Raw genomic sequence first — 25,687 nt, 5'->3', positions numbered from 1 at the left:
CAGCCTGCGGCCGCCTCCGCAGCCCAGCGCCCCCTGAAACTGCCCCTGAGGGGATGGGGGTGGCCGGGGGGGTGTCCCGGTTTTGGCTGGTTTGGAGTTAATTTTCTTCCTAGCAGCTCTGGAAGGTGGGACTGTCGGTACAATTTTACCTTAGTACCATCTGTTTTCATCATGTGCATCCAGGCTCACAGGGACGTGGGACGATCACCGTATTTCACAACAGACGTCACTGAGCCCAGCGCAACACCATCCACTGCTCCTCACTTCACATCCGCCCCGGCTGTAAAACACAGGAAAACTCTTATCCTCACACATTTTTGGAAATTGGACTGTGTGTGATCAGTAGTACAGGCCAGCAGTGAATGTTACGTAATCCATCGTGGTCCCTCAAGCGGGTGGAACTAGCAATGCAGACCAGGATCTCTGCAATTAAACCTCCTTGCTCCCCATTCCTAAGCACATCCTGTGCAGCACGGTTGGATGGGTGGACAGACCCTGGCGCTTGTTCCTTGGGAGAAGAGCCCGACCCCCCCGGCTTCAACCTCCTGTCAGGCAGTTGCAGAGAACAAGACAGTTGTAGAGAGCAATGCATGTGTTGTATGGGAACCACAAGGGTTTATTTGTGTAACACAATTAAGGGCCAAGACATTTGTCTTGATCCTGAATGTTTGTCAATTGAAATACATCCTGATGAAACGCCTGAGGCTGTACTTATATATGTTGCACATAGATGTGTTTGTATGTGATTGTTATTACTACCCTTTGTGGTTCCATACTTACAGACAATGCTGCTGTAGAGCAGCCTGGCAACAATACGGGTGGCAGCTGAAATCTTTTTTGCGCATCTCCCGGCTCACTCACGGAGATGGGTTGGGTGATTCTCTCTGGTTCTGCCGCCTCCTCCTGTTCTCGTGATGACCCTGTTTCATCATCATCCCTCACTAAGAGAACTGGGGTTTTTTGTGTATTTTCTGTATGGGGTGACTGACACAGGGTGTTGAGCAGCATTTGGTAGACCCAGGCCAGGGCACAGGACAATGCGGTAATTTGTGCCTCTTCAGAGTAGCCACAGCATTTTCCTTTTCAATATTCTCTCACTTCATCAGGGTCCTGTAGTTGTTCCGGAGTGAAGCTCCAAAGCATTGGAAGTGAGAAGTTCATGGTCTCCACAGGCCGTGCCACCTGTGACCATCCTGCCTTGGGCCAAGACTCTGGGTAGTATTCTTAAAAGAATCTTTTTGGAACCCTACACATAACCCGCAACACATTCAGGAGTCACGGCAATAAGAGTGTGCTAGCTTGAATATCCCCAGGCTGTTCAAAATTCTCAAAAATTGTTTACCTAGCCTGAAGGAGAAAGGAGGTGAAAGAGCAGGGGGAAGTATCCACACCCCATCTTCCCCATCGATTGGGTGTGATTAATAATCAGCTCCGAAAGATGGCATTTGAGGTACAGAAATGACAATGCTGCCTAAAAATAACAACCTAGGTGTATTGCAAAATACATTATGGTATCATAAATTGATATTACACAGGACAGCAATACGATAACCCTCATCCTTCTCCCAGAGGTGATGAGCAGCATTGCAGGGAATGCACACAATTGACATAATTCAGCCCAGTGGGCCCTTGACCCCTCAGGCCACCAAGGAAGGGATGCAACAGATGATGGGCTCATGACCAAGGGGCAGACTTGACCACGGGCACTATTGCACAGGTTGTCAATGGATGTGAAACGTGCTGCAATCAAGCAAGACAAGCGGTTAAAGGCTCTGCGGTGTGGGGGGAATGGTGAAATATAAATCCTGGTTTGGCTGGGAGAGTTAATTTTCCTGCCAGTAGCTGGTATAATGCTGTATTTAGTGTGAGAAGAATGCTGATAATATACAGATATTTTCGTTGTTGTTGTGCAATGTTCATACCAAATCAAGGACTTTTCAGCGAGGAGACTGGAGATGCACAACAACCTGGAAGGGTGGGGTAGATGAGTGGAAGGCACATCATTCAAAAGAGAGAAGCAGCAATATGTTTAGATGATAAAACAATAATTTGATAGAGTTCAATGAAATCAAAGGAATTTCCTAAAGTTTTAACAGTGGTATGACAAAGCTATTCAGTTTCATGGCAAGGTTCACCTTGTTAATTACTGCACAGAAGAATTGTACAAAGCAAAAGTGGAAGACTTGAGATTGACACAGAGACCAGAGAACCAAAGAGTAAAGAAGACAAAGGTTATAATAATAATTAATATGGACCTATGTAGCCACATGGCTTAGTAATGTTTCATTAGTACCAATTCTTTGCTCCATGATAAATGAGTCTTGGAAAAGTCACCCACTATTCACACATTTATCATGTGATCCAAGTTCCAAGCTCATGCATCGGTGCTCGGCATTGGACGTAGCATCGAATTCAAAATTCTTTTTGCCATCATGACCATCCAGGGGTTTCATCAGGATGTATGACAAAATGCCATGTTTTGTTCAGCTTGGAGGAAGCGATGTTTGAATATTAGCCAGCTCTCTTGGCCCCCTGCCTTTAGGAGCCCTATCCCATGGGTTTCTGCCAAGCAGGACCTTGAAGACGCCAAAGTTCGTCCGGCTGTTGTCCATGGGTTTAGTCTGACTTATTGTCCTGCTTCCTCCATGCAGGATCTTGAACTCCACCACCTCATGGTCACTGCAGCTGAGGCTGCTCCAAACCATGACACCTCCAACCAGTTCTTCTTGGTTTGTTAGGCCAAGGTCCAGCAGCATCCCTCTCCTCACTGGCTCCTCCACCATCCGTGTCAAAAAGTTGTCACCTGTAGGAACCTCCTGGACTGTGTGTGCTCAGATGTGTTGCCCACCCAGCAGATGTCGGGGTGATTGGAGTCTGCCATGAGAACCAGGGCATGTGATCATGAGGCCACTTCCAGCTGTCTGTAGGAAGCCTCCTCAGCTTCCTCCTCCTGAGGAGGTGGCCCGTAGGAAACACCTGCAACAGTGCCCCCCTTGTTAGCTTGTCCCCTAATTTTTACTCGGTGCAGGTGAAGGTTTCTCACAACTGTGGATGCGCTGGTGCCTGTTCAGGCTCCTCTTATCGCTGAAGCTGTTGCCACAGTGGCTGCAGGCAAAGGGCTTCTCACCAGTGTGGATGCGCTGGTGCCTCAGCAGAGCCGGATTTTGCCTGAAGCCCTTGCCACACTGAGTGCAGGTGTAGGGCTTCTCACCAGTGTGGATGCGCTTGTGCACGGACAGCGCTGACCGGTGCTTGAAGCTCTTGTTGCACTTGGGGCACAAGGGCTGCGGCTTCTCCAGTGGCCGGGGGGCTGGGAGGGGGTGAAGATGGGGTTCCCCTGAGAGGCGCCCCTGCCTCCCACCTGCCTGTCTGGGTGTTGGGGCCCCCCGCTGCCTCCTGCCCTTCTTGGGCACCCCCAGGAGCAGGGCGGTGGGTGCCGGCAGCCCCTCGGGGATCCCATCAGCCTCCATCTGTGTCCCAGGGTCAGCGGCTGCTGAGGAGCAAAGGCCGGGTCAGCGCTGGGGCCGGGACAGGCACGTGGGACCCTCCCCATGGGGAATGGCGCAGGCACCCGCCAGCCCCCCACCCTTCCTGGCTGCAGGACACAGCTGGCGGGGCAGCAGCTCCCTGCACCGTGGGACGGCAGACAGACCTCACCGGGCAGCACCGTGCACCGAGCACCTGGGGCCAAGGGGACGGTGCTGCTGGAACCCCCCACCCCCACCGCAGCCCCAAATACCCACCTGGCCCAGGGCTCTGGTGCCCCCGCCGCACCCCGGGGGGGTCTGGCACGCACGGCGTCTCTTCTCGCTCCAGCTTGCAGATGATCTCGGGCTTGACGGCGGCCCAGCCTGTGCGGGGCACACAGAGAAGCCCCCTCGCCTGCACTGCCCCTGAAACACCCTGTCCTATCCTGTCCCATTATATCCCATCCCATCCCCTCCCCTCTCCTCCCCCAGGACCGCTCTCCAGGACGCTGCCCGGCAGGGTCAAACCTGCCATCACAGCCGCTACGCCAGCGCTCGGGCAGCAACGGCAACAGCTGGATTTGCCCTTCCAAGGGCTCCGGCTCAGCTAAAGAGCTGAATTCCGGCTCCAGCCCAGCCCAGCAACGCCAGAGAGAGTCCTCACCCAGCGAGGCGACCATCTCGTAGTTCTCCAGCATCACCTCCCGGTAGAGCCGCCGCTGCCAGCCCGCCAGCTCTGCCCACTCCGCGGGGGAGAAGTAGAGGGCCACGTCCTCGAACGTCACCGCCATCTGCAGCCACAAGCGCCCCCGGCTCAGCGGGCGCATGGGCAGCGCGGGGGCTGCCACGGCTGCAGCTCTGCACAACCTCAGCCAGGGCAGAGCAGGGCCTGCAGACGGGTTGATCGCCAGCGCCGGGGCGGGCGCCGGCTCTGCCTGACCCCCACCTTGCCGGAGCAGCCCGCAGCCCGGCGCGGCGCTGGCTCTCGCCGCGGGCACGGAGGCACAAATGTGGATGCGGGAAGATGCGGCTGGGATGCTCCGGATTGCGCAGGAGATGCCTGGCCCCCGAGCAGCCGCTCCGGCCAAGCAGCGGGGACAGACGGGCCCTGCCAAGCACAACGTTGGCATTAGCCCGGCAGGGCAGGATTGTTAGCTTGTCCTCCCCTCCCCACAAGCTCCCTCCCCTGCCAGCCCCCGCGTTCCCTCCAGCCAGAGCCTTCCCAGCTCCGGGGGAAAGCACCGACCCGGCGAGCGTCGCCCCCGCAGCCGGCCGGCTCGGGGCCGAGGCAGCGCTCGCCAGCACCGAGCATGTGGGGCAGCTCCTGCCCGAGCCCCGCAGCGCTTCGTGCACAGCAGCCGGCGGCAGAGGCCGGGAAGCGGCGGCGCCGGCCGCGCTGGGGCCGCTCGGGGCAGACAAAGCCCCCGCTCCCCCGGCGGCGGCCGCTGCGGGGCCCCAGCCCAAGCGGAGCCCCAGCGGGACAGCCCGAGGCCGCCGCGAGCGGCTGCAAACCCCCCGGCCCCGCTCACCGGCGCCCGCCCCCGCCGAGCTCGCTCCGGCCGCCGGGCCCCGCCGCCCCCACGGGCCCCGCGGAGCCGCCGCTCGCGGGTCGATCGCTCCGGGGCGTCGCGCGCGAATGGCGGCGGGGGCGGGGCGGGGCGGGGCGGGGCGATCCCGGGGCCGGTTTCAGGTCGGTTTGTACCCACCACTGAAATTGGACGATGTTTGGCCATTTCGAAGGACCTGGCCCCTGCCCAGCCCGGACCGAGCGGAGCTCATTGATATAAACCAGCGACGGGCCGTGTTGAAGGGTGTCAGCCTTTCCCCTTTGTGTACCAAGCTGGGCATCTCAGAAGATGGAGCTCGGTGCCCTACGGCACATCCCCCACCTCGGTACCGGCCAGCCGGCCGGGGCTGTGGCTCGTTAGCTTGTCCTTGATATGTAAATCGCAGTTCTCCCTGTACTGAATGTGTTATCTCCTGCGGCTGGATGAACTAGTTTCGTCGCAATGATTTTTTGGCCATGATCCTTATCAATACACAACATGCTTGCTGCAGAACGGTCTTCAGATCACTCAAAGAAAAGTGCGAGTTAAAAGAGTTGGGTGGCAGGTTCACTCTATCATTTTCTGCATGGAGGAAATAAGCCAAGCCGAACGCTGCTGACCTTCTCTCCAGGAGCCTGGCAACCGTTTGTGAAGCAAACTTGCAGGTGACTTCTCTCCCTCGTAACCATTTGCTCCAGAGTCTGTACTCTAGAACTCTGGACGCAAACTTTCAGGCGAGGCCCTACAACCATTCATGGAGCAAACTTTCAGGCAACAGAATGCACAGAAATAAAAAAAATTAATGGAGTAGAATAGCAGGAGGGGTGGCTCAATGTGGGGACCTGCACAGGGGTCCAACCAAGCCCAGAGAAGAGAGCGAGACCCTCGTGATCTCCCACTTTTATAGGGTGTATGTGTATCGGATGGAATACTCAGTTGGTCAATTTTAGTCACCTGTTCTGTCCACCCCTCCTTCCAAATACACCCCTCTCACTTACAGGACATGCAAAATTTATCAGTAACCTTGGCTGCCATAGCAATAAGTCTAGACCTGGGCCTCTTCTCATACCATTGCTATCGTTATCAGCTCCGGAGAGGAGAGCCTCTGAAAAATCATGCAGCCAAATTCAGAAAAAGTGCAATTACTTAGAAGAACTTAGCTGAACGGAAAATTCACTAAAAGAGAGCTGGTCTCTCTTTTCAACAAAACCAAGACAACATCACAGCCCAGCTCTTGCACGGGGGTTCAGTCACCAGGAACTGTGCTCTGGGCTGAGAACAGGGGGTACAGGCCCCGCAAAAAGCAATAAATGACAACTGTTGCGGTTGATGCACGTAGTGTAGGGGAACCACAAGGCTTTATTTGTGTCAGTAATACCATTAAGGGCAGAGACTTTTGTCTTGACACTGAACAATATATGACCTTTTGCAATAGATCCTGATGAGGCCCCTGAGACTGTACTTGTGTATGTTGGATGTGTTTGTATGAGAACCCTTTGTGATTGTATATTTACAGACAACACCACTATAGAGACATACAATCTCTCAGGTATCTGCATCTGGAATTTTACCGAGCCTACGGGATGTCACTTCAACTATTCAGGTCCTCTCACAACCCACCAGCTCCTAAAATCCAACTACACATAACTACACATTGTATCCAGATTTATTACCAACCCTTGTTGGAATGAACCTCACATTGGTGAGAAAAGTGTTGCAACAGGAGAGTCAGTTGCCAAAATGAATTTGGCGCAATGGACAAAGAGCCCTGGTGACTGTGCATCACTATGCAGAGAAGATACAGTGTGTCCTAGAGGGAGTGAAGAAGGATGGAGAACATCACTTACTCTTTGCATCTCTGGTCTCTGTGTGAAACATTCTGACTCGAGGCTAACTCAATTCTACTGTATCTATTTCTTCTATGCAGTAATTAATAAGGTGAACTTTGCAGGTGAACTTGTTGAACCTTGTCAAACCACTGTTCCTTTTGTTAAATTCCATCAAATTCACTGAAGTCTGTCAAATTATTATTTTACCTCAATAAAACATGTTGCTACCTCTCTCTTTTGAATGAGGTGCACTCCACTCATCCACATCAATGGCTTCATCTGGGTGTGTGATAACTGCTCGCTGTCCAGGTCACCACAAATCACCTCCAGCACGGCCGATTCCCTCAGGTGCTGGACACCTCTCTCCACGGGGTTCCACGTGCCTGGGTGACGCAGAACATCTTCCTTCAGGGACAGCTTTCCATCCCAGCTGACAGGAGTCGCCTCCAGCGCCTGAGGCCTTGTGCCCCTTTTCCCCCCATCGCTTTGGCGATGCCCCTTCCCTGGAAAGGGATCCCAGCTGCTTGGCTTCCCCACCCTCCCACTGCAGCTGCTGGCCCTGTTCTCCCAGCACCGGAGCAGCCAGCTGACAATGTGCTCGCCTGGACGACGGCTGAAACCGCTTCGCACGTCTCGCAGCTCCCTCAGGGATGGGGATCGAGTGGTTACTGTCTCCTCTTCCTCTTCTCAGGACGGCCCTGCTTTTATATCATCCCTTACTAAACAACTTGCCTTTCACTTGCAAGTGTTTGCCCAGTTTGTCAGGACTCAGGTGAAGCTCCAGAGCACGGGAGGTGCCCACTGGTCCAGTACTTGCCCAGACCCTCCCGCACACTCTGCCACTCATAACTGTCCAGCCTCGAGGCAGAGCTGTGGGCGATGCCTTTAAATAGTTGTCTCGCAGCCAAACCACGGGGAGGGCTTGGTCTCCGCCTGCCCCACCCTCTCCCACTGGCCGCCTTCGGGAGCCACAAGTTGGTCCCGGTGCACGCGCTGGTGTCTCTTCAGGTGATGGTTCATGCTGTAGGTCTTGCCACAATCATGGCACATGTAGGGCTTCTCCCCGGTGTGGACCCTCTGGTGGATGGTGAGGGCGGCCTTGACCCTGAAGGTCTTGGGACAGTGGGCGCAGGCGAAGGGGCGCTCCCCGGTGTGGATGCGCTGGTGGGTGACCAGGTGGTTCTTCTGGCTGAAGCGGTGGCCGCAGTGGCCACAGGTGAAGGGCTTCTCCCCGGTGTGCACGCGCCGGTGGCTCACCAGGACGCGCTTGTTGCCGAAGCTCTTGCCGCAGTCGGCGCAGGTGAAGGGGCGCTCCCCACTGTGGGTGAGCTGGTGGCTCACCAGGTTGTGCTTCTGCCTGAAGCACTGGCCACAGTTGTCACAAACGAAGGGCTTGTCACCCGAGTGCATGAGCCGGTGGCTCACCAGGTGATGCTTGTGGACAAAGTCCTTGCCACAGTCGGTGCAGACGAAGGGCCTCTCGCCCGTGTGGCTCCGCATGTGCGTGGTCAGCGTTGTCCGGCTCTTAAAGGTCTTCTTGCAGTCGGGGCACGTGGCGGGGGCTTTGCCCAGTGACCGCGGCGCTTGGATGCGATGGAGGCGGGGGAGCCCCAACAGGCCGCCCCGGCTCCCACCCAGCCGGCTGTGGGCTGAACATCCCCGCTGCCTCCGGCCCGGCTTGGGCACCCCCAGGAGCAGGGCGGTGGGTGCCGGCAGCCCCTCGGGGATCCCATCAGCCTCCATCTGTGTCCCAGGGTCAGCGGCTGCTGAGGAGCAAAGGCCGGGTCAGCGCTGGGGCTGGGACAGGCACGTGGGACCCTCCCCATGGGGAATGGCACAGGCACCCGCCAGCCCCCCACCCTTCCTGGCTGCAGGACACAGCTGGCGGGGCAGCAGCTCCCTGCACCGTGGGACGGCAGACAGACCTCCCCGGGCAGCACCAAGCACCTGGGGCCAAGGGGACGGTGCTGCTGGAACCCCCCGCCCCCACCGCAGCCCCAAATACCCACCTGGCCCAGGGCTCTGGTGCCCCCGCCGCACCCCGGGGGGGTCTGGCACGCACGGCGTCTCTTCTCGCTCCAGCTTGCAGATGATCTCGGGCTTGACGGCGGCCCAGCCTGTGCGGGGCACACAGAGAAGCCCCCTCGCCCGCACTGCCCCTGAAACACCCTGTCCTATCCTGTCCCATTATATCCCATCCCATCCCCTCCCCTCTCCTCCCCCAGGACCGCTCTCCAGGACGCTGCCCGGCAGGGTCAAACCTGCCATCACAGCCGCTACGCCAGCGCTCGGGCAGCAACGGCAACAGCTGGATTTGCCCTTCCAAGGGCTCCGGCTCAGCTAAAGAGCTGAATTCCGGCTCCAGCCCAGCCCAGCAGCGCCAGAGAGAGTCCTCACCCAGCGAGGCGACCATCTCGTAGTTCTCCAGCATCACCTCCCGGTAGAGCCGCCGCTGCCAGCCCGCCAGCTCTGCCCACTCCGCGGGGGAGAAGTAGAGGGCCACGTCCTCGAACGTCACCGCCATCTGCAGCCACAAGCGCCCCCGGCTCAGCGGGCGCATGGGCAGCGCGGGGGCTGCCACGGCTGCAGCTCTGCACAACCTCAGCCAGGGCAGAGCAGGGCCTGCAGACGGGTTGATCGCCAGCGCCGGGGCGGGCGCCGGCTCTGCCTGACCCCCACCTTGCCGGAGCAGCCCGCAGCCCGGCGCGGCGCTGGCTCTCGCCGCGGGCACGGAGGCACAAATGTGGATGCGGGAAGATGCGGCTGGGATGCTCCGGATTGCGCAGGAGATGCCTGGCCCCCGAGCAGCCGCTCCGGCCAAGCAGCGGGGACAGACGGGCCCTGCCAAGCACAACGTTGGCATTAGCCCGGCAGGGCAGGATTGTTAGCTTGTCCTCCCCTCCCCACAAGCTCCCTCCCCTGCCAGCCCCCGCGTTCCCTCCAGCCAGAGCCTTCCCAGCTCCGGGGGAAAGCACCGACCCGGCGAGCGTCGCCCCCGCAGCCGGCCGGCTCGGGGCCGAGGCAGCGCTCGCCAGCACCGAGCATGTGGGGCAGCTCCTGCCCGAGCCCCGCAGCGCTTCGTGCACAGCAGCCGGCGGCAGAGGCCGGGAAGCGGCGGCGCCGGCCGCGCTGGGGCCGCTCGGGGCAGACAAAGCCCCCGCTCCCCCGGCGGCGGCCGCTGCGGGGCCCCAGCCCAAGCGGAGCCCCAGCGGGACAGCCCGAGGCCGCCGCGAGCGGCTGCAAACCCCCCGGCCCCGCTCACCGGCGCCCGCCCCCGCCGAGCTCGCTCCGGCCGCCGGGCCCCGCCGCCCCCACGGGCCCCGCGGAGCCGCCGCTCGCGGGTCGATCGCTCCGGGGCGTCGCGCGCGAATGGCGGCGGGGGCGGGGCGGGGCGGGGCGGGGCGATCCCGGGGCCGGTTTCAGGTCGGTTTGTACCCACCACTGAAATTGGACGATGTTTGGCCATTTCGAAGGACCTGGCCCCTGCCCAGCCCGGACCGAGCGGAGCTCATTGATATAAACCAGCGACGTCACAAAACTCCATGATAAACGCGTCAGTGCTTTAAGAAGATTTGATCGCAAGATCCACTCGATTATTTACTTCAGACCGGACAGAACTGTCAGGGGGACCCTCCCCCTGGGCCATGAGGTTGGGAAAGGATCCTCAAGTATTCTAAACTCCTTCTCTAAAGCCGAGTCTGGGTGTGGCTGGTTCTGAACTTAGTCTCAGACTTGGGCGATGGTTTATGTCTAAAGGATTGTATATGCACTACCAGTGATTTATTTCATGTACCTAAGATTCCCAAGGTCCAGCACGCTTATTCCCAATTCAATTACTGAGTATGTGACACAGTCAGGATTCTCTCAGCCTGGAGGCGTCACCACGAGCAGTGTCCCTGCTCCGGGGCCATCCCACGGGCAGCAGAGAGCTCCGAGGGCTCCCGTCATCCCCTCCTTGTGGAGCGAGATGATTGACTCACGGCGAGGGCCGGCAAGCCAGGGCGAGCAGGAATAACAAACATCCAATTGTACCAGCCAAACGGGCTGCCTTGTGTTTGCTTTTCACTTTTTATTAGTTTCTAGATTAGAAAAGAATGGATCTATAAATACACGTGGTCCTCACCTGCTGCATCACAAGGGCTCACTGGGGGGATTCTCACATGACACCGAAGCCAGCCCTGGTCCCCAGCGGTGGTACCAGCCACCCCAGCCCAGCACTTGCCACCTCCTGGGGCTCCACACGGTCAGGAAGGGGTTAACCCGTCCCGTGTCCCACCCCCCCCCGGAGGCAGCTACAGCAAGTGGCTTTACCACCCTTTCACACATGGGGAAACTGAGGCAAGGAAGCCGTGAACATTGCATCGAGCCACACAGCAAGTCAGAGAAGACAGCTGGGGGGCCACGGGTGCCCCCCAGGGCCTCTCGCCTCCACAGCCCCTCCAAAAACACCCCTCTGGCAGAAACCCCGGCTGGAGGAACAAACCCGGGGACACAGCAGGCGCCAGGGAGGGAAGGATCCCACAAACACGGCTCAGTGACTGTGCTGGGAGCTGCGGGGAACAACAGGGGGTGCTGATCCGCCCCCCAGCCGGGGTCAGCCACCCCACAGGGAGCATCGCGGCACCGGCTGTGCCCATGGCAGGATGGGCTGCACGGTGCCAGAGGAGCTGTCAGTGCTTCTCCGAGTCCAGCATCCACGCGTGTGACAGGACAGGGAGAAATGACAGTGCTCAGCTTCAGAACGGCCCCTTTCCAACCAGCAGCTGAACTGGGGTCCCTCGGCACAGACAAGGGGGGTCTGTGTCTGCCGCGGCAGGGAGGGTGGCAATGGGGTCGAGGAGTAGACTAGGGACAGAAATCCCGGTGAGGGGACAGCCCAGTGCTGGGGAGGGACAAGGTGACTCCAGTCTTCGCATCTACCCATTGCAATTCGCTTTCAAAAGGTTTTGAAAGAACCAATGAGACAGCAGAGCCTCAGGTAGGGGACAACGAATCCCCCCGTGAGCTGGGGATGGGAACAGTGCCAGAGCACAGCCCCCAAGTCCCAGCCCGACCATGTGTCCCCACAAGCAGCCAGTGGCTCCTCCAGCACCACCGCAAGCATTCCCGCTCCCACCTCGGCCAGTGCCCCCTCCCCGGGGACCTGGGGCTGAACCACCACGTCCAACAGCTGGGGAAACCACCGGCCCCGGCAGGTCTGAGTCTCCAGTGATGGAATTGTTCCTCGTGCTGTGGCTCCAGCTGTGGGGATGTGCCACTGGCAGGACGCCGGGCTCTCTCCGCTGCCGCCAGCCCTCTACTTGCACTTGGACAAGGCTTCCAGCGGCAGCGGGAGCTGCGTGCGGGACATGAGCAGTGGGTGCACGGGGAGGAAGGCGCTGAAGGACTCTCCCTCCCGGTAGCAGGAGAGGATCCTCTCCTCGGTGTGCGCGCCCTGGTGCACCAGCAGCTCCTTCTTGTGCCTGAAGATCTCGCCACACTCAGTGCAGGGGTAGACCCGCTCCACCGTGTGCGTGAGGTGGTGGGTCCGGAGGTTGCCCTTGTACTTGAAGCTCTTGCCGCACTCCAGACAGGTGAAGGGCCGCTCGCCAGTGTGGATGCGCTTGTGCTTCATCAGCGTGGTCTTCAGGTTGAAGGTCTTGCCACACTCGGGGCAGACAAAGGGGCGCTCCCCGGTGTGGATGCGCTGGTGGGTGATGAGGGTGCCCTTGCGGTTGAAGCTCTTGCCACACTCGGTGCAGGTGAAGGGCTTCTCGCCGGTGTGGATGCGCTGGTGCTTGATCAGCTCGCCGTTGTGGCTGAAGCTCTTGCCGCAGTCGGTGCAGGCGAAGGGGCGCTCCCCGGTGTGGATGCGCTGGTGCCGCGTCAGGTCACCGTTGCGGCTGAAGCTCTTGCCGCACTCGGAGCAGCCGAAGGGCCGGTCGCCGATGTGGATCTTCTGGTGGAGGATGAAGGTCTTCTTGGCGCAGAAGCCTTTGCCGCACTCGGCGCAGATGAAGGGGCGCTCACCACGGTGGATCTTCTGGTGGGTGATGAAGTTGGCCTTGCGGTTGAAGCTCTTGCCGCACTCGGTGCAGGTGAAGGGCTTCTCACCGGTGTGGATGCGCTGGTGCAGGATGAAGGTCTGCTTGGAGCAGAAGCTCTTGCCGCAGACAGTGCACTCGAAGGGCTTCTCGCCGGTGTGGATGCGCTGGTGCCGCATCAGGTCGCCCTTCTGGCTGAAGCTCTTGCCGCAGACGGTGCAGGCGAAGGGCCGCTCCCCCGTGTGCACCCGCAGGTGGGTGATGAGGTTCCCCCGGTGCTGGAAGCTCTTCCCGCACTCGCTGCAGGTGAAGGGACGCTCGGCCGCGTGGCTGCGGGGACGCCGTGCCGGCTCAGCTCCGGGGGCCGCGGTGCCGCCTGCCCCACGTGCAGAGCGGGGGCTCTGCCCCACGCTGCCCGCTGGCACTGCCGGAGCTGTGCCCGTCTCCAGGCAGAGCCCTTGGGGTTCAGTGATGGCCGGCAGACCCTCGGGCGCTGCCGGGCTGTGCCAGAGCTCGAGCACGGTGCCCTGCGGCTGCCGCACCGTCCACTGGCTGAGGTGGGGCCTGGGCCTGCGGCACCTCCCCAGGGCAGCCCCCAGCCCCTGCGCCAGCTCAGCCGCCTCCGGTTTCACCTCGTCCGGATCCTCCTTGGGACACCGCGCACCACCACCACCTGCCAAGGGAAGAGGAGCCCTGCGTCACCTGCCGCAGCTCCAGAGCCCTCGGGGACACCCCCACAGCCGCGTTCACCCCCTCATAGCTGCATTCACCCCCGCAGCCCCGCTCCCCTCTCGAGACACTGTCAGCACTGTTCCCAGGCGCTGGGCCCATGGACACGGGCACAGTGCAGACCCCCAACCCATTCCCCCCGCAGGGACCAGTGCCGGGGTTGGGTTAACATGTCCCAGCATGCTGGGTGATGGAGGAGCTGGATGAAGCCACCCTGTCCTCAGCACCCAGTCGGGTCCCACCTCTCCCTCCCACCCACCACCAGGTCCCTGCCCACCCAAAGGTGCCATGTGCAATCCCTCCACCCAAGTCAAAACCGCAGAGACTCCCCGCCCCGGTCCAGCCCGACAGTCCCTTTGCTGCCACTGGAGGCACCTCCAGAGCCCCTGGGCCAGGTGGCACCAGCACAGCGGGAGCGGGAGCAGCGGGGACGGTGCAGCCAGCGCGGGGCCAGAGCCGCGGTGCTGGGATTCCCTGGGGAGGAGGAGGAGGATGAGGATGGACACAGAGACCTGGGGGATTTGCTGCTGGGGGGTCTGTTTTGGACCTGGGGCCAGGGGACCACGGGGATCCCAGGGAGGTGCTCAGAGCCCTCGTGCAAACAGTGCAATGATTTCTCGCTGCTGAGGCTGCCTGGACAAGCAGCCGACCCACCTGTGGCAATGTGGTGGCCAGGAGCTCCTGGGTCACCCAGACCTTGTGGACACCCAATGGACGGTTCCTCCTCCAGCTCCACCTTCACAATGAGCTCGGGCTTGGTGTCACCTGTGGGCAGAGAGCGTGGGGCTGGGGGCGAAGGCAGGGCCGGGGGGGCATGGGTGGGCTCTGCGGGGCTCTGGTGGGCTCTGGGGGGTTCCCACAGAGTGTCACCATCCCCCTGGTGGCAAAGGACAGTGTCACCATCCCCCAGGTGTCACGGGACAGTGTCATAGAATCACAGAATCATTTTGGTTGTAAAAGCCCCTCAAGCTCATCGAGTCCAACCATAACCCAGCCCTGGCACTGCCCCCTGTCCTGAGAACCTCATGTCCGTCTGTCCAACCCCTCCAGGGACGGTGACTCCAGCACTGCCCTGGGCAGCCTGTTCCAATGCCCCACAGCCCTTTGGGGAAGAAATTGTTCCCCAGATCCAACCTCAACCTCCCCTGGCGCAACTTGAGGCCGTTTCTTTGTGTCCCTGTCTCCCCTCAGCTCCTGTTCTCCAGCTGAGCCCCCAGGTCCCTCAGCCCCCCGGCAGTGTGGGTGCCAAGGGACGGGGTGCCCACGCAGGGGGTCAAGGGGGCAGCTCTGCCACATGCCCTGCCTGGCCAGTGCCCTCTGCTGATGCAGCATCCCACACGCAGCACCCCCACATCCAGCCCCCCAACTGCACCCCCCACTCCCCTCCTGGCCCCCAGCCCCACTCACAGGCAGTGGGGTGCTGGGGCACGTCCCCCCGCCAGGAGCCGGGGCTGGCACTGCCGTACACCCCGTCCTCGGGCTCACGTTTAACCCCGACCTCGGCTTTGAGGCCTGCGGGAGGGAAGGGACAGCCCGTGTGTCTGGCGGGGATGGACCGAGCCTGGGGACGTGCCCACACTCTGCCTGTACTGACACCGGCACCAGCGCCGGCTCCGCTCGTTGCTCTTGATCCCGGGTCCAGGAGCTTCTGCAGCCCCTGGGCACCTCCTGGTGTCAGGACCCCCAGTCCCCAAGGGAACATGGGGGGTGCCCCCACCCCAGAACCGGGGGCTCTGAAACACCCACGGTTATTAAACATTCATTATGTGAGAAAAGGAATGGCTTCTTTTCTTCCAGATGAGAATTCCCAGTCACCAAACAGCGCTGGGCGCTCCCTGTCCCCACACAGCTCCCCAGTGCCACGGATGTCCCACGTCCCCCCAGAGACATCACCCGCAGCAGTCAGTACAGGACGTCACCCCAGACAGTCCGTACAGGACAGGGGACTCGATCCTTGGGGGCTGCGGGTCCCACCGAGCTCCCAGTCCCCCCAGTGCCCACGCTGCTCACCAGTGCTCGGGTCACTGGGGACACTGGGGACGGTGGCATCCAGGCCCTCGGGACACCCAATGTAGGACGCATCCTCCAGCTCTGTTTTCACCACGATCTCGCACTTCACGCCAGCACAGCCCTTTCCTGAGGAAGAAGAGGAAAGCAAAGCTGCTCTCGAGTTCCCAGGCAGCCCGATGTCGCACCGGCGGCTGCATGTGGTGCCACCGCAGGCTCCACGCTCCCACCGCAGCGCTGCGCCGGGCATGGGGACACAAACCCTCCCCCATGGGTACTGCGGGGAGAAACCAGGGGATTAAGGCACAGACCCGCACCCAGCTGCGGGCAGCACCTGCGCGTCCCACCCCGGTGCCCAGCAAGGACCCTCACCCGACCGAAGCCACCCTGGTGCGTGGCACTGGCACAGCATCCCCACAGCAGCACCCTGCTCAGCTCCACAGGACACAGTGGCTCAGCTCCAGGGGTCCCAGGGCTGTGGTGGGGTCCTGTGACATCCCCGACGTGCCAGGGCAGCCAGGTCCCCACAGGAGCTTTCAGCAGCCTCACCTGTGCCACCGGTGTCAGGCGTCCCCCCGAGCCTGGTGTCCTGGGGATCCCCCCTAAACGGCTTCTCCTCACACTCCATCCTCGAGGGTCCCGGGGGTCCCTCCAGAAGAACCTGCCTGAGGGATGGGAAAGTCTCCTCCAGCCGTTCCCGGTGCCAGCGGCTGCTCTGGGGTCACCTACCGCCAGGCCCCCTGCTCTGGCACGCTCAGACTGTGCCGATCCCCCCTTTCCCACACCCCATCACCCCACAGCTACCCCAGGGAGCTGCTGCCAGCAGTGGGGCTGAGGGGGACGGCACAGGGGCAACACAGAACAGGGTGGCAAGGGACAGGTGCCAGGTCACGCTGTTGTCACCCAAATCGCTGTCCCCAGACGCTCTGTCCAGCCCAGCAGCTGCGGAGGCAGTGGTGGCAGCGGTGGCAGGGGAGGATGGGTATGAGCAAAGAAAAATCTCTGAGAAACAGAGATTTAGGATGAAAGTGGTACAGAAAGGGGCTGCTCGTCCCCAGGGGTGAGGAGCCAGCACAGGGGGGGTCTGGCAGAGCCCGCACAGCACGGGCACCCACAGAGAGACCCCACAGCCCCGGGCTCCAGCAAGAGGGTAGGAGGTGATGGGGCTGCAGAGACTGAGCTGCACAATGTCCCAAACAGCTGCCAGGCCCAGACACCTTATCCCGGATGCCCCTGTGCCAGAGAGGGCACAAGCTCACAGGCAGCTGCTGCCTGCATGGTTCCCTGCCTGCGCGGTTCCCTGCCTGCGCGGTTCCCTGCCTGTGGGATGAGGTTCCGCTGCCTGGGACTGGGACCAGTGCCCCACACAATAGGGAGTAACCCTGGGACAATTCGGGCATCAGCTCAGCAACGCTCTCCTCACTCCCTGCAGAAAGTGCTGCTGTGGGGACCGGTGGCATCCCCAGCACCAGCCACTTGTCCCCAGCCCCCTGGCACACGCAGCCCCCCAGTACACACAGCCCCCCAGTACACGCAGCCCCAACGCTGCTGACTGCCATGCCAGACACACACCAGCATCATGCCAAAGCCACCGGCAGCACCAGGGCTCTCTCCTCGGGCTGTCCTCACCAGCGCTGCCAGCCATGTGTGGGGGCACCACCAGCCCCATCCCTCTCCGGCCCGTGGACAGCGAATTTCGGACGCACTTGGGCAGAGGCTGGCACAGCTTCCACCTTATCTGCACCCCTGAAACCACAGACCTATAACGCTCCATCCCATTGAGGCCCCAGGGAAAACAAACCACAGCACCCTACAGCCCGTCTGCACCCACGGCACAGCCCCCTGCCCAGGCCGGGACCCCGGGGTGCCGAGGAGCAGCGGGGTCACTGCCTGCCCCGGGTCACCGCCTGCCCCGGGTCACTGCCTGCCCCTGGGTCACTGCCTGCCCCTGCCTGCACCCTTCCCAAACCAAGGGCAGAAGGTCCTGCGGTGTGAGGCTGCGGCAGAGCTGCCGGGGGCTCGGTAAAGGGCCAGAGCCGCATAGCTGCTGCTAGAAGTGTCGGTTCACACCGGGACTCAGCCCACACCAGAGCCAAACGGCTCATTAAACAAAAACCACTTCATTGAATACAGCCCTGGACTTTCCAGCCACACAACAGCCGGTGTCATTCTGGTTTATTTGGTTTATTTTCTAGGGCTTGGGGCAGACACTGTGAGAACAAGATGAACATCCCTGGCTCTGGGTCCCGCAAGTGTCCCCACCAGCACCCTGCAGAAAATCGCCCGGTTTGTGATGAGCTGCGGGGTCGGGCCCCGTGTTTGCACGGGGAGGCTGGGGGTGCTCAGTGGGTGCCAGAGCACCGGGTGCTCACACACCCCTCACCCCCGCTTCCCACGGGACATGGGGCTGGGACTGGCAGCCCCGTCCCTCACGCTGTGCCCAGCAGTGCCGGAAGATCCCGCTTCCCTGGGGTGCTGCCCCGCCCGGCCACCCCAGCCCCCTCTGCACCCCCCGAGTCACCACCTGCCCGGCGCCCCCGGCCGAGCGTCCCCCTCCCCAGCCCGGCCAGCAGCGGCAGCCCCAGAACCGGCGCGGCTACTGGGAGCTGGGGCTCTTCTGGGGAGCCGGAGAGGTGTGGGGGTGCTCGGCCCCAGCAGCACCAGCCCCAGCAGCGTCCCAATCCCGCATCCACCGGGGGCCGGGGCCGGGCAGCCCCGCACGGTGTCCCCGAACCGCCCCGCACGGTGTCCCCGCCCCGCCCCGCCCGGTGTCCCCCAGCTCCCGGTATAACCCCCCGGGCTGTTCCCGCTGTGCTCCCCATCCTGGTGTCCTCGTTCCCGGCGTCCCCCCGCCTGCCCCGGTGCCCCCGTCCCGGTGCCCCCCGCCTGTCCCGGTAGCCCCGTCCCGGTGCCCCCCACCTGTCCCGGTGCCCCCGTCCCGGTGCCCCCCGCCTGTCCCGGTGGCCCCGCTCACCGGCGGCGCTCAGAGGGGCGGCGGCCCGGGCATCGCCGCCGATGGCCGCCGAGCGCAGAGCGGAGCGGGGGGGCGGCGCACGGGGCGAGGCAGACAAAGGGCTCAGCCCGCGGGCTGCCGGGAGCTGTAGTCCGGCTGGCCCCGTGCCCCGGGGTGCCCCGGCGTCCCCCGGCGTCCCCCGGCCCGAGATGCCCCGGAGCCCTCCGGGATGCGCTGATGTCCTCTGGGATGCTCCGGTGTCCTTCAGAATGCCCCGGTGTCCCCCGGGATGCTCCCGTGTCCCCCGGCCCGGGATGCTCTGGTGTCCTCCGAGATGCACCAGTATCCCGGGGATGTGGGGACACGGGTGTGATGCAGTGGCTGGGGAGGGAGTGCAAGGTCCCGGGGTGCTGGGTCTGGGTGCCAGCGAGGGCAGAGGGGAAGGAGGGGGACATGCCATCTGTTTGTCAGCCACGCGACAGCGGGGCTGGGGACAGCCTCGCCAGGGGACAGCTTCAGCCAGGGCAGGTGAGCCGGGGGGCAGGAGTGTGGGATGTGGCACTGGGACAAGCGGGGACCAGCCCAGAGCAGGCAAAGGGCACCACACCTGACACCCCTCACCGCCCCCACTGCTCTGCCACCCTCTGCACCAGCCGGGGTGTCTGGTACCCGGGCACAAGAAGGGGACAATGACAGGATCAGCGCTGGGGAGGTGACACGCTCCTGGCTGGAGGGTAGCAGGGACCGAGCAGAGGACATGGACCAGCTGGGGAGGAGACGGGACCCTTCACCTCACAGAAGGGGAAACGGCCCCCACAGCTGCAGGGAGGAGCAGGAGCAGGGCCGGAGGCAGAGGTGACAATGGCGATGGCCGCCCGCTCCTGCCGGGGATGGGGATGGGTCCCTGAGCTGGCGAGGCGGGGGAGGCGAGTGGCACGCAGAGCTGGGGAGCCCTGAGTCACAACAGTCACAACCAGTGTCCAGCCTGGGACCACCGAGCACAGGGCACATGTACCCCTTCCTAGACAAGGGTCTGCACCCCAAAACATGGGCCATGGCCAGGAAAGGAGCTGGGCATTAACGGGTGAGCCCCATGGTGTGACCCTCCCATGGGACAGCGCTGCTGAGCTGCAGAAAGCACGCTGTGCTCCTGCCCGTTCCGTGAGCACCGGACATGTGCACACAGGTGATGCACCGAGCCCGGCAGGGCTGGGCAGCACCGGCCCCGAGAGGAAAACCCCCCGTGGGAATGTGCTGGCTCCCGTGGCACCGACGTCTTCACTCTGGAGAGGGGCCTGATGATGTGCATGGAGCGAGAGCTCCTGCCCTGGCTGCGCTGAGCCCCCCCGGCTGGGGGACACCAGCAGGAGCCCCAGCAGCAGCTCCAGCACCGCCCCAGCATGCCCACAGCCGGGGGGGGCCACGGCGTCCCTCCCCAGGGAATGGGGGACGCTCACGACATCCTGCACTGGGTGTTCCATGTGCACAGCACAGGGCATGTGGCCACACACCCAGCATCCTCCCGGACCCCCCAACCTCCTCCTTTTGTGGCCAGGGGTCCCCAGTGCTTGGGCCACGTGCTCCTGGCACAGCCGCCTTCCCAAAGCCAGCAGGATCCCTCACCCAGCAGAGCCGCCTATGCAGTGATGGTACCCGCCACAGCCCCCCCCAGACAGGTCTGCTGGGTCCTCCAGTGCCCCAGGTGGTGGGAAAGTCCCCTCACCCAGTGAGGCCACCAGCTCATCCTGCCCTGGTACCTCCTGCCACCCTGCGAAGTGGGTTCCCGCTCGCAGCCCCACAGCACCATCCCCACTCCCACCTGCCACATCCCGCTTCGGGCAGAGACAGCTCCCATGTGCAGACAGGGCTGGGGACAATTATATGGTGACAGACATGTCCCCACAGAGACCTCCTGGGAGCTGTCCCATCCCTCCAACACCCCTCGGGGGACAGCAGCCGTGGGCAGAGCCGGGGCAGCCACCAGCCCCGGGTGCTCTGTGGGGTGGGGGACACACTCAGGCAGACCAGAGGTCGCAGCGGTCGGGCACACGGCCACTCTGTGCACCCCAGGGTCCCAGCTCCCCAGGCTCTGCACCCTGATTTCCAGGCATGCCGCGGCCCCAGGCTGGGCTCAGAGCCCTGCAGCACTGGGCGGTTTCACCGGAGCACAGCCCAAGCTGGGAGAGGTGGGAAGGGGCTGAAGGGCAGGGGACAGGGCCACCCACCAGCCCCGTTTCACCAAGCCAGTGCCCAGCAGCACCCACTACACCCAGGAGAGTGGGTTGGGTGAGGGTCCTGGGTGCTGTTCATCCCCCAGAGCCACCCAGCCCACCCAGCAGCCCCCGAGGGGAAGACCAAGGGCCAAAAGCTGGGCAGGGGTGAGAGGCTCCAACCCACGATGGCTCCGGCGCTTGGGCCACCTCCCCCCATGCAGGACCGGGCCTCCTCGCTCGGCTGCAAGAGTCCAGACCCCACACTCCGGTGCTCAGTTCTGGCTTTAAATACAGACAACAAGGAGGGAGGGACTGGGAAGGGTTTCCTGAGGTCCGAAGGGGTGCGGAGTGCAGGGCTCACGGGTCCTGGATGGACCCCAGGAGAAACCGCAGGGAGGAGGCAGCGGTGGCAGCAAAATGTCCTGTGGGGGCATCGGTCCCTCCTGGCCCACTGCGGCCCCCCAGGCCCCTCTGCATGGGGATAAACCCCCTCCAGAGCAGCCACAGCTAGTGCTGGCAGCCCCCCCCGTCACTCCCTGCCCCGAGGGTCCCCGCGTCCCCCTCCCTGTGCACCCGCAGGTGCAGCCGCAGTTTGCTGCGGGAGCTGAAGCCCAGGCGGCACTGCGTGCAGACGAAGGTCCTGCAGCGCCGGTGCAGCTTCTTGTGCGTGATGAGGTTGGCCTTGTTGCAGAAGGCCTTGTCGCACTGGGCGCAGGCGAAGGGCCGCTCGCCCGTGTGCACACGCTGGTGCACCAGCAGGTTCCCGCTGCGGCTGAAGCTGCGGCCGCAGTCGGGGCAGGTGTGGGCGCGCTCCTGCGCGTGGCTGCGCTGGTGGATGACCAGGCTCTCCCGCCAGCTGAAGCTGCGCCCGCAGCGCCCGCACAGGAAGGGCCGCTCCTCGCAGTGCGTGGCGCGGTGCCGGCTCAGGCTGGCCTCGTCCTCAAAGCGCTTCTGGCACTCCGGGCACTCGTGGGGCACGTGGCCGGCGTGCTCCTTGCCATGCGCCTGCAGGTCACGCTTGTGGCGGAAGCTGTCCCCGCAGAGCGCGCAGACGTGCCGGCCCTCGCCGCCGTGGCTCGCCCGGTGCCGCAGCAGGTCTCCCCGCAGGCAGAAGGTCCTGCCGCACTCCGTGCACGTGTGCCGGCGCCGGGCCCGGTGCTTCTTGTGTGTCAGGAGGTTGCAGCGGTGCCGGAACGCCTTCCCGCAGGCGCCGCACTGGTGGGAGGGCGCCGGGCACGGGTGCTGGCGCTGGTGCGCACTCAGCCCGGCCTCGTCCTCGAAGTTCTGCCCGCAGGTGCTGCAGATGAGCAGCCCCCGGCCCCCCGACACCTCCAGGGGCTGCTCCTCCCGCTCCCAGCCCGGTAGCTCGCGGGGGGCGTCCCTGGCCCAGGCCCCCAGCCCCGTGTCGCACCAGCCGGAGCAGAGCAGCGGGTACCCCAACTCCTCGGCCGCCCCGGCTGGCGACGCACGCGGGACCCAGCGTCCTCGGTCGTCGTCCTCAGACGGGTCCTCGCCGGGGGTCCCGCCACAGGCAGCTGTCGAGAACAGGGGGCAGTCATGGCGGGGGGTGTCCCAGGGCAGGGGACAATCCCCGCACCCGCAGCACCGGCCCCTCGCCCGCCACAGCCTCCCCTCACCCCTGTGATGCCCACGGGACAACTGGGCCAGGGTGGGACACGCAAACCCCCCGGCGGGATATCAGACAGGAGCTCATCGGGGGGGGTCTGGCTGTGACCAGCTGCCTCGTGCTGTGCTCCAGGCTTCTGTCTGTAATTTGCTCCCCAGCCCGGCGCCCCCGCAGGGGATCCGCGGTCACTTACAGGTGCTGGAGTTGTCCAGAGCTCCGCTGTCCCCCCCGCCGTTAGGGACCCCCTCGGACGACTCCTCCTCTGGCTCCATTTTGTAGAGGAGCTTGGACTCGCGATCTGTGCAGGAGAGAGACACCTCAGTGTCCCCAGGGAGCGTCACTGTCACCAGGGGCGATGGGGATGTGCTCGGGGGCTGCAGGGACAGTGGGGCTGACACCTCCCGCACCCTGCGGAGCTGCCGGTGACAACCCCGGCCATGGCAGTGGGTGCTGCGGACCCTGGCTGAGCCTCCAGGCCCCCAGCTGAACCTCCAGACCCTCAGCTGAGCGTCTGGACCCCCGGCTCCTGCCCAGGCCCCCCGGAGGGGTGTCCTTACCCAGGCTGGTGACCAGCTCATAGTTGTCCAGCATCACCTCCTGGTAGAGCTCCCGCTGCCACGCCGACAGCCTGACCCACTCCTCGGGGGAGAAGTAGATGGCCACGTCCTTGAAGGTCACCGCATCCTGGAAAACAGAGCAGGGGCTGCGGGGACCTGAGGAGCCAGCAGCGCTGTCCCCTCCTGGACCCCGTGGGGGGTTGGCATGGTCACCCCCTCTCCCTGGCGGCACGCGGAGCTGTAGCACGCCACCGTTCCCAAATGTCCCCATCCCGCTCAGCCCCCTGGCAATTGGCACAGCACGGCCGGGGCTGCCGGGACTGTCCCGGGGGGCGCGGGGCGCTGGCCGTCCCTGTGCCCAGGCAGGGGCCATGCCCGGCCCACCGCCCCCCCGCCCTGAGCACAACCAGGCCGCTGGGGCCGCATCCAACCCCCGTTTGGCCACCGGCTCAGCACCCGGCGGGAACGGAGAAACCCTCTGCCCGACCCGCCGGGCTGGGACCACCGGGTCCCGGAGGGGCGGGAGATGCGGCGGCTCCGGGGGGGCACACGCAGCCCCCCCGCTCCTCCCGGCGGTACCGGGAGCTGCCGGGGCACACGGGCGGCCAGAGCCACGGCCGAGCCGCAGAGCCGGAGGAGCAGCCCGGGAGGGACCTGGCGGGGCAGCGGCGGAGCCGCGGCCGGAACCGGGCTGGGGCTGGGACCGGGAACCCCTCCGCCCGGCCCCGCCGCCCCCGGCTGGTCTCGGGGGGGCCCGTTCGGCCTCACCTGCTGCATCTCTGCCCGGGGCGGGCGGCGGGGGCGGCAGCGGTTCCCGGGAGGCCCCGGCACGGAGCGGCGCGATGGCGCCGGCGGAGCCACGGCCGGGGCGGGGCCGGAAGGAGCCGGCGGGGGCGGCACCGCAGCGGGCGGGCGGGCGGGCACGGGAACCGGCGGCACCGGGAAGCGGCAGCACCGGGAAGCGGCAGCATCGGCCCGGGCAGAGCCGGGATCCGGGAGCACCGGCAGCATCGGCACCGGCGACGGGGAGCCCCGGGGGAGCCCCTGCGGGGGGAGCATCCGGGAACCGCGGGGAGTGTCAGCAGCGGGCACCGGCAGCCCCCGCTCCGCGAGCGTCGGCCGCAGGGAACCACCGGTGAACGGGTGAACCAGCGTGGGGGCACCAGCCCCGCGTGGGGAGCAGCAGCCCCGGGAGGAGCAGGGCCGGTCCCAGGGACACTCGGTGAGCCCCGGGGTGAGCAGCAGCTCCTGGTAACCTGGGGGACAGAGGGGCCCGAGCCGGAGCCGGGGGCTTTCCAGCCGGACCCCGCCGCCCAGGGCGAGGTCCGTGTCCCCGGGACCCGCTGTCCCCTCCTGCCCTCATAACACTGTGACCCGCGTTTGGTCGGGACCCCCCCAGGGCTGTGGGCGCGGGTGGGAGATGGGCATGGCCTGGGTGCAGTGATAGTGTCCCCAACTGTCTCCTGTGACAACGGGGACCTGCCCGCAGCCGCCGGGGTTGCAGCGGGTCCCCGTGGTGGGGACTCTGCCACTGCTCCTGCCTGCGCTGGCGGCTGCTCTGGCCCTGGGGCCGCTCCCCAGCGAAGCCCCCGCGGGGTCCCCGGCTCCCTGAGCACCCACCCTTGCTGGGTTTGGGGGGCTGGCGCTGCCGGTGTCACACCAGGGCCCGGCTCCACTGCCAGTCCCTGCCCGGAGATCCCGTGGGGAGAGGAACTAGAGGTGACTTCATGTCTGAGGGGGGACACCCCAAATCTGGGGGAAATGCAGGTGGAAACTTCACCGGGCAGAGGAGGTTTGGGCCCCACGGTGGGTGCATCTGCCCCCAGGGAGAGACCCTCACCAGCGCTCCCAAGGAAAATCCTGCCCAGCCGTGCCGCTGGCAGCCAGGACGTGTGCCAGGCAGGGGTGCCAGGAATGAGCATCCACCGGCACGTACTGGGACAGAATGAGCATCCACCGGCACGTACTGGGACAGAATGAGCATCCACCGGCTTGTACCGGGAGGGAATGAGCGTTAAAGAAATGCTCCTGACCCCAGGTTTCCTGCAGCATAGTCTCAGACATCTGTGCTTTAAAAATAATTTAATAAAAAGATAAAATAAAAAATGGAAAGGTCAGCAAAGCAACAGCCGGAGTGGTGCCTCTCAAGGGGAGGGACGCCCAGACAAAAGAGGTTTGGGCTTTTCAACCCTCACAGTCTGTGCACCCGCCCTTCACGTACCTTTTGGTCAGTGGTAATTCTGGGTTTGGTGCTTGTTTCTTACCAGTTTCTCTTTCTCCACCTTCCAGGCACCTTTTTACAGTTCTCACCTTGCTGGTTTGTAGCCTCTGCTGACAGTTTCCTCTGTGTCTCCTGGTCCTGGTGTTTAGGGCCCCATCACCAGGTTAAGATAAACTCATGATACGCAGCCTGGAACTCCAGCATTCCTGGCGGCTCGTGCTGAGTTCGGCTACTGATGCTGAAACAGGTTATTCAAACAAAAGAACACAGCAAAAATAGAATACAATTAAAAAGTTAGTTGGATTAAGCTTCTGTAACAGTTCTTATCAAGCATCCCTGCTCAACACGTCAAGCAGAACCCGTGGAGGAGAACTCCCGAGGAGTTCGGTTATGAGGACAGTGTTGGGTACGATGCTGTCACAGCACCGTCACCACGGAGCCCTGGTGACCGGCCCGGTTTCCCACCCCTGGGTTCTCATCCTCCACCCTGCCCATGACACCAGGTATTTCTTCC

The 25,687-nt window shown here is 63.4% G+C and overlaps 4 protein-coding genes across 6 annotated transcripts in view; 1 reads left to right on the top strand and 3 right to left on the bottom strand.

Annotated features, from left to right (window-relative positions):
* LOC135986331 (uncharacterized) overlaps positions 1 to 1,901 on the top strand; it is an 84,515-nt gene extending 82,614 nt beyond the window's left edge. Inside the window, 1 exon segment of the mRNA XM_065630308.1 lies at positions 184 to 1,901. Within this exon segment, the coding sequence (XP_065486380.1) occupies positions 184 to 233 (50 nt within the window). The 3' untranslated portion in view covers positions 234 to 1,901.
* On the bottom strand, positions 1,425 to 5,200 carry LOC135986330 (zinc finger protein 2-like). Its single transcript, XM_065630307.1, has 5 exons — positions 4,997 to 5,200; positions 4,414 to 4,575; positions 4,132 to 4,258; positions 3,744 to 3,851; positions 1,425 to 3,493 (listed from the first exon to the last, which is right to left on the bottom strand). The coding sequence occupies exons 1-5, from the start codon at positions 5,198 to 5,200 to the stop codon at positions 3,009 to 3,011; spliced, it is 1,086 nt and encodes a 361-aa protein (XP_065486379.1). The 3' UTR covers positions 1,425 to 3,008.
* Positions 5,201 to 8,515: 3,315 nt separating this feature from the next.
* Positions 8,516 to 10,309, bottom strand: LOC135986291 (sterile alpha motif domain-containing protein 1-like). The gene is made up of 5 exons (XM_065630241.1): positions 10,106 to 10,309; positions 9,523 to 9,684; positions 9,241 to 9,367; positions 8,853 to 8,925; positions 8,516 to 8,609 (listed from the first exon to the last, which is right to left on the bottom strand). Exons 1-5 carry the CDS (start codon positions 10,307 to 10,309, stop codon positions 8,600 to 8,602), a joined length of 576 nt encoding a protein of 191 aa, XP_065486313.1. The 3' UTR covers positions 8,516 to 8,599.
* Positions 10,310 to 10,953: 644 nt separating this feature from the next.
* LOC135986208 (zinc finger protein OZF-like) lies at positions 10,954 to 23,814 on the bottom strand. 3 transcript variants are annotated; one of them, XM_065630081.1, is made up of 5 exons: positions 23,721 to 23,814; positions 22,953 to 23,079; positions 22,589 to 22,693; positions 21,340 to 22,303; positions 10,954 to 13,196 (listed from the first exon to the last, which is right to left on the bottom strand). In XM_065630081.1, exons 1-5 carry the CDS (start codon positions 23,727 to 23,729, stop codon positions 12,140 to 12,142), a joined length of 2,262 nt encoding a protein of 753 aa, XP_065486153.1. In that variant the 5' UTR covers positions 23,730 to 23,814; the 3' UTR covers positions 10,954 to 12,139. The 3 variants fall into 3 exon arrangements, with proteins under 3 accessions (XP_065486153.1, XP_065486152.1, XP_065486151.1); XM_065630080.1 differs by lacking the exons at positions 21,340 to 22,303; positions 22,589 to 22,693; positions 22,953 to 23,079; positions 23,721 to 23,814 and adding exons at positions 14,250 to 14,360; positions 15,606 to 15,731; positions 16,152 to 16,267; positions 18,577 to 18,621 and having other exon boundaries at positions 10,954 to 13,539; XM_065630079.1 differs by lacking the exons at positions 21,340 to 22,303; positions 22,589 to 22,693; positions 22,953 to 23,079; positions 23,721 to 23,814 and adding exons at positions 14,250 to 14,360; positions 15,606 to 15,731; positions 16,152 to 16,267; positions 17,175 to 17,230 and having other exon boundaries at positions 10,954 to 13,539.
* Positions 23,815 to 25,687: the final 1,873 nt, after the last annotated feature.

The sequence above is a fragment of the Caloenas nicobarica genome, chromosome 2 (genome assembly GCF_036013445.1).
Source record: "Caloenas nicobarica isolate bCalNic1 chromosome 2, bCalNic1.hap1, whole genome shotgun sequence".
Classification (NCBI taxonomy): Eukaryota; Metazoa; Chordata; class Aves; order Columbiformes; family Columbidae; genus Caloenas; species Caloenas nicobarica.
This window is presented reverse-complemented; position numbering and strand designations above follow the sequence as displayed.

Excerpts from the sequence above, each read along its gene's own strand:
- LOC135986291 (XM_065630241.1), bottom strand. The coding sequence starts at position 10,309 with ATGGCCAAACATCGTCCAATTTCAGTGGTGGGTACAAACCGACCTGAA. Across the intron at positions 9,368-9,522 it reads CTGCGGGCTGCTCCGGCAAG|ATGGCGGTGACGTTCGAGGA; the intron begins GTGGGGGTCAGG and ends TTGTGGCTGCAG. Across the intron at positions 8,926-9,240 it reads CGAGATGGTCGCCTCGCTGG|CTGGAGCGAGAAGAGACGCC; the intron begins GTGAGGACTCTC and ends ATCATCTGCAAG.
- LOC135986208 (XM_065630081.1), bottom strand. Across the intron at positions 22,694-22,952 it reads TGAGCTGGTCACCAGCCTGG|ATCGCGAGTCCAAGCTCCTC; the intron begins GTAAGGACACCC and ends TCTCCTGCACAG. Across the intron at positions 13,197-21,339 it reads CTGCGGCTGCACCTGCGGGT|CCACGCGGCCGAGCGTCCCT; the intron begins GCACAGGGAGGG and ends GCGTCCCCGCAG.
- LOC135986330 (XM_065630307.1), bottom strand. The coding sequence starts at position 5,200 with ATGGCCAAACATCGTCCAATTTCAGTGGTGGGTACAAACCGACCTGAA. Across the intron at positions 3,852-4,131 it reads CGAGATGGTCGCCTCGCTGG|GCTGGGCCGCCGTCAAGCCC; the intron begins GTGAGGACTCTC and ends TGCCCCGCACAG. Across the intron at positions 3,494-3,743 it reads GCACCAGAGCCCTGGGCCAG|CAGCCGCTGACCCTGGGACA; the intron begins GTGGGTATTTGG and ends TTTGCTCCTCAG.